The sequence below is a fragment of the Etheostoma spectabile genome, chromosome 18, assembly GCF_008692095.1.
Source record: "Etheostoma spectabile isolate EspeVRDwgs_2016 chromosome 18, UIUC_Espe_1.0, whole genome shotgun sequence".
NCBI lineage: Eukaryota > Metazoa > Chordata > Actinopteri > Perciformes > Percidae > Etheostoma > Etheostoma spectabile.
In genome coordinates, this window is record NC_045750.1 from 25,545,300 (window position 1) to 25,551,351 (window position 6,052).

General features: G+C 40.5%; 1 protein-coding gene across 1 annotated transcript in view; it reads right to left on the minus strand.

Annotated features, from left to right (window-relative positions):
- Positions 1 to 6,052, minus strand: part of LOC116706578 (gamma-aminobutyric acid receptor subunit rho-2) — a gene marked incomplete at its 3' end in the record, with an annotated part of 39,333 nt that continues 33,281 nt past the window's right edge. Inside the window, 4 exon segments of the mRNA XM_032543503.1 lie at positions 1 to 94; positions 726 to 866; positions 2,493 to 2,575; positions 2,709 to 2,932. Of these exon segments, the coding sequence (XP_032399394.1) occupies positions 1 to 94; positions 726 to 866; positions 2,493 to 2,575; positions 2,709 to 2,932 (542 nt within the window).

The window sequence follows — 6,052 nt, forward strand, 5'->3', positions numbered from 1 at the left end:
ATGACCATCAGAGTGGCCGGGAAGTAGGTCTGCAGCAGGAAGAAGAAGATGTGACGCCGCAGGGTGAAGTTGATGTACAGACGGTTGTACCAGCCTGGAGGAGGGAAGAAGGAAAATACACAGAATGTTTGAAAATAGATGTAAAACAGAAGTGATGTGCTAAAAAGCCGCGATGAACATAGAGCCAGTTGAAGTTAACTAATCTGCACAGGGATGATAGAAATCTGGATGGGATATAAAAACACATCTGAATATGAAAAGAAATAATTGCATTGGATAAATACATTTATGACAAAAGAACACGGCAAGGTTACGATAGCCCAATTATGTGATTTCCACATTAATGTTATAGTTGCAAACCATTTCTCGGAGGGACATCTTTCCTCTGCATACATTGCTAATCTAAATTATTTTCATAGCTTTTATTGAAACATTAACTCAGTAACAGCTTTCAGCTTTTTTTATATACTAATATGACTAATATTCTTTTGTAAGTGTGGTTTGTGGTGAGTGACTGGGACATTGTTTTTCTAAAGACAAGTTGCTACTGACTTCAAATGTAATTATTTTGTAAAAAGACCATTTGAATGTATTAATTAATATATTGGGATGGGGGCTAGGGTTGCCACTTCTTATTTAAAATGTTTAACTATTATTATAATATGGAGAAAAAGTTTATATACTGTAAAATATCTACAGACTGGGGATTTGTTTTGTCAGTCTACCTGTGCTGCTGTAGAAAGCTAGTCTTGAAGTGGTGTGAAACTTCTGGATGAGGAACTGAGACAGAGAAATCCTGTCGTCAGTGCTCAGGGACTCGTCACCGCTTTTCCAATACAGCATCAGGTCTTCGTCTGTGTAAGCATCTGGGGAGAGAAGGACAGAAAGCATGACTGTGAGTAAATAGTTCTACTAGTTTCAGTATTAGCAGCAGCAGTTGGATGAATAATGGCCAGTATGTGAGAATGTCCTTTAACCAATTACATCAATGGGTTATTACCCATTGTGAAATGATGCCTTTGAAGGCCCAAAACAGCTTAAACATGGTTCAAATGCTGACAGCTAAACAGTGTAAAGTGTGACTGTATTTCACTGGGATGTGCAACAGTCTGAAGCTAAAGACACAAACTAGCTGCACTATGGCCTCTGCCAGTGTTGGAGAATGAACACAGATGTGACTTAATGGTGCATTCACTTGCAACTAGTAAGACTTGCATTGTGCAAGGAACAAGCCATTCTTTAATGTCACCAACTGTTGTTTTGTGCTCTTCTTTTTTTCTTCTTAAATCTTTTTTTTTATTAAGTATCAGTTCAGGCATTGTTTAGGCACTAGCATTGTTTGAAAAGTATTGTTTTTGTTTGGGGGGGGGGGGGGGGGGGGGCTCTGACTGTTGTGTGTGCATATGCACAGAGCAGCAGCTCAGAGTATTCAGCCTTTTTGTAGACCCGAAACGGAGTCCTGCATGGGGCTCCAGTAAGCAACTCCATAGTTCTGCTGAGAGACTTCAACGCACACATGGACAATGATAGAGACACCTGGAGAGGCGTGATTTCGGAGGAACGGCCTCCCTGATCTGAACCTGAGCAGTCGCTTGTGTTAGTCATGAATTGTCTATACCGAACATCATGTTAGATCATAAGGACGCTCATAAGTATACCTGGAACACCCTAGGCAGAAGGACGATGATTGATTTCGTCCTTGTATCGTCTGATCTGAGGACACATGTTTTGGACACTCTGGTGAAGAGAGAGGTCATGGATTGATGAGCAGTTGAAGATGGATAGTCTCGCAAGGAACTTGTTTTGGTGAAACGTTTGCAGAACTAGCTGGATACATAGTTTAATGTAATTTGTTCTCACCAGTTTATTGCCCTGTATATTTTGTTCATGGCAAATCCCCACCTATTGGTCCCCAAACCTTAGATAGAAAATGCCTTAAAAATATTCTTTATAAATCTTGACAATCATTCCCTGAAAGAACCAAGCAGATTTTCCCTATTGCACGATCCAAATGTTCTTCTAAATTTTCCATTTTCAGCATGTGTCGTGCTAGCTTGACGTTTGTTGTTGTTTCCAGAAGCGAGTTTGAAAATGGAAACCCACACAGAGCGGAACGCAAGAGGCATCTGGCGACAAATGGGCAGGACAAATGACAGTGGTATTATTATTTGTAGAAAAGATTTGTGACCTTATAAATTCCCAACAAAGCTCAGGCCAATCTTCAACCTAAGCAGAGGTCAAATCAGCTAGAATAAGTGAAATCACCTGTGTTGGTGTTCAGAGGATTTAACATCCACTGTTGTTCTACACCGACCTCTTACTGATAAATAACAGTATTAAATAATAAAACAGTAATGATTAACTATGCTGGTTTTAGCCAGTGTGGTGTTGATTAAGGCAACATGCTGCAAAAATGCTTTGTGCATTTCATAATTAGTATCACTTTATCTTCTTAGCAATGGAGTGGAATGGCAGTGCTTATGATTACTCACAGCTCTCCAGCTCGAGCGTGCATGTCTGCGAGTCCAAAGGAAAACGACTGAAGTCCATGTTGCATGCAGCAGTTACTGTAACCCTGGGGAAAGAAGCAAAGTGGAAACGTCACCAGCTCTGTGCATTCTGCAACAAGGCCTGCCACGTCTCATTTGGGTTGGGTGAAACCCCGGGACGGCAGATATCTGTGCGTGGAGCGAGCTTCCTGTACTCACCTCAGGCTGTACAAGACATGACCGTCCGGAAACACCCGCAGCATGATGTTTTCAGTGGTGGTGTCATGGATGAAAGACCTCTTGGAGTGGACGAAGAACACATCAGGCACCCAGATTTTCTTCACCAGGCGCCCGTCAAATGTCATGCTCTTGTTGGTGGAGCTTGGGAAGGCAAGCCTCTCGTCCTTCCAGTAGTGCCTTAGATACAGGGTCATGGTGAAGTCCTGAGGGAGGGGGGGGGTGACAGAAACAGAAAAAGCCTCTGGATTAAGTCTCACTACGAGGACTCTACTTGCTCGCTGCCTCTGGTTTATTGAATCCCTCTGGGATTACAGTGCTATGACCCGCTGCTGTTGGATTATATGGATTTCTTATGACTAAACATACATGGTCAAGAGAAGTGCTGAACATATGTTAACTAAGCAGTGCACAGCTTTCATTGGTCCTAGATTACCCTTGCCTTCTCACCTCCTTCCCCCTGTTGCTATGCAGGCAGGACCAGTCCCGTGTCTGCACTACTCCCCTCGCTACAGCGATCATCCTCTCGCACCTACCTCATGGCATTACATAACACCAGATCAGTTAGGAATAATAGCTGCAGCAACACATTGTACTCTTGGCACCCACCATACAAAATAACTTTGATGTTGCATAAGATGAGTTCAGGGGCATGTCAGAATCTCTCCAAAAACTGTTTGTGTTGTACGTTTCCTAATGAGAGATGTTTTCAAGTGTTGGGATCTAATGTAAAAAGCATCTTTTAAAGATATGTAACTTTTAAAAGGAAAATAACACATTTAGTTTCTAACAAATGTGCTGCTACAGTCTTACTTGGTCTGGTATAACCAGTAGGTTATGATGGCTAATGTTGGTTAGACATTGCTGTGTAACTGTCTTTGTGACTTTTCTCTACTACTGTTATGCTCCATTTTAGCATTAACCATAATTTCCACAAAATATTAAGTTGAATTCGTTAGCAATAAAACATACTAGTGTCTAAAATTAACTAATAACAAGCAAACTTTAGATAAATATCACTGTGTAATGGTTCACTGACTTTATGACCTTTCTTTACTTTTGCTACTGCTATGCTATATTTACGCCTTCATTATTACATCATTGCCACAAAACAGTATGGAATTCCTTAACCCTCATATTGTCTTCCATGCACTTATTGGGCTCTTAATGATTACCCAATTGTATTTTATATATTTTTAGCCAACTTTAGAAGTTGTTAACACTAGTTTTAGACTTCGTTATGAAATCGATGGTGAATAAACGTCATTTAGATGAAATTATCGGTAATCTTTTGAGTGAAATAAGCAGAAATCAGGAATTATCTTGACTAATAGTTAAGGTCAGAGAAACATATGTTTATGGATGGTCACAGATTTTTACCCAGGCAGACCACAATCAATTAGCGGATGGAACCAAATGTGGTGTGGAACCAACACCACATTTGAGTGTTAACAAAAACCACAGCGTACTCAGAGGTTCTGGTCTGCATTCAGTATGGTGACTAATGTTAATGAACCTTAGACATGTATTGCTGTGAAAATTACATTACTGGGTGAGTGCTATTTTTTTATGAAGGTTTAATTTACATCCCAAGCTCTACCCAAACAGTTTCAGTGTGAGACATGTAGAGGAGAAGATCGTCGGCATAAAGGGAAACTTTGTGTTACATGTTCTTTTTATTTATGTATAAAGGTACTTTTACGCAGCTAAGCCAACCTTGGCTGGCAGAGCAAAAGGAGCACAGCCACCAAAGGCCAACCTAACATGCATTTAAAGTGAGAATGAGACCTGAGCTGGCTTTGGTATCCAAAGCAAGCCTGATTTTTGTGGTGTAGTTCTTGTTTAAAAATGTGTATTTCCCAAAAGTCGTGTTGCTGGGAAAACAAAACACTCTTTGGAATAGTGCCTTTCTTTCAGCTCGTGATTTCAACTCTCGTCTGTTTTGCCGCATGAAGCCTCCAGCTTCTCCTTTCCCTTCTTCCTGTATCAATCCTTCAATGAATCTCTCCCACCTGCAGCTTGTGCTGGGTTAAGAGCCCCCCCCTCATCTGTCTCATGTGTCATATCAGTTCTGACCCTTATCAAAGTCATGGAAATAAAAAAGTATTAGTTTGAGTGCTGTCCGAAGAACCTGTCTTCATTATTAGGCGCATTAAGGATCCAGAACTCAGTTTTCAAAGTCTTCTAAGTTTTAATGTGAGTTGAAAACTTATTTTATTATACCCTCTATTTATGCCCAGAACGGAGTGATTACATCTCACAGCTAAAGCCAGGGGTTTGATGGCCAAGACAAAGTGGAGAGGTCTCAGAGGGCACTCACCAGGGGGAGTGCTAGGACTTTATGACTCTTCTCTACTATCCAGTTCTTTTATAATATTTTAAATATGAACCAATTGGCTTGAAGCTGAGAGAGCAGACAGGGTAGGAAAAATTAGAAAGTATTGAGAGGAAATGGACTAACCTATTCCTGGTTTGAGTCTTTCCATGTGATCTGTTGACAAGATTTACCATCTATATTTTCATAAGTCTAGTCTTTGTTTACCTCTAAATGAAACAGCAGAATATTGCTCAGCTGTTTAGCATCCTGCCGCTTTATGATACAACACAATGCCATTAAGATCAGCTATAGTCTGGAATCATTCATTTGCCCTCCCCCCCTTTTTTGTGTTCTTAAACAATTAAATACACAACACTGGGATCCAAAATAAATCTAATCCTTGGTTGTCCTTGCAAACAGGAGCTTACACAACATCAGCACAACAGTTTTGGATCCAATTTATGTTTCCAGAACAGAAGGTTGATTTAATAACATTACTTAACATGCATTCAGTCTGACTTTGAGCAAAATTACACAATTCTTACCACTGAGCTTTTGTAATTGACTGATTATGCAACTGAACAGCTAAACGACTATTACTTAAATGTTATATTCATCAGTTCAAAGCACAGGATCCCTCTATTGTAGCTCAGGAAGACCTAACTTTTAATCGATGCTCTCCTAAATCAACTCAGCTGTTATTCTAATAAATGATTATTTTATCATGCATATGTAACTGTCACATGTCTGGAACTAGTCTCTCCTGATTTAAATATAACTCAGCGTAAATTCTTTCAGGAAGACCTAATTTAATCAATGCTCTCTTCCTCAATGGAATCAGCTGGTGGAGGTGTTCACCTTCCTGCTTAACCAATCAGAATCCCACACACATTGCAAGGGCCAATCACAGAGTCACAACCCTGCTTTTAAAAATCTGGTTCCCCCTTTGCTATTAGCTGTCGTTGCAGGCAAAGAGTGCAACACTCCCCCCCCCCCCCCCCCCCCCCCC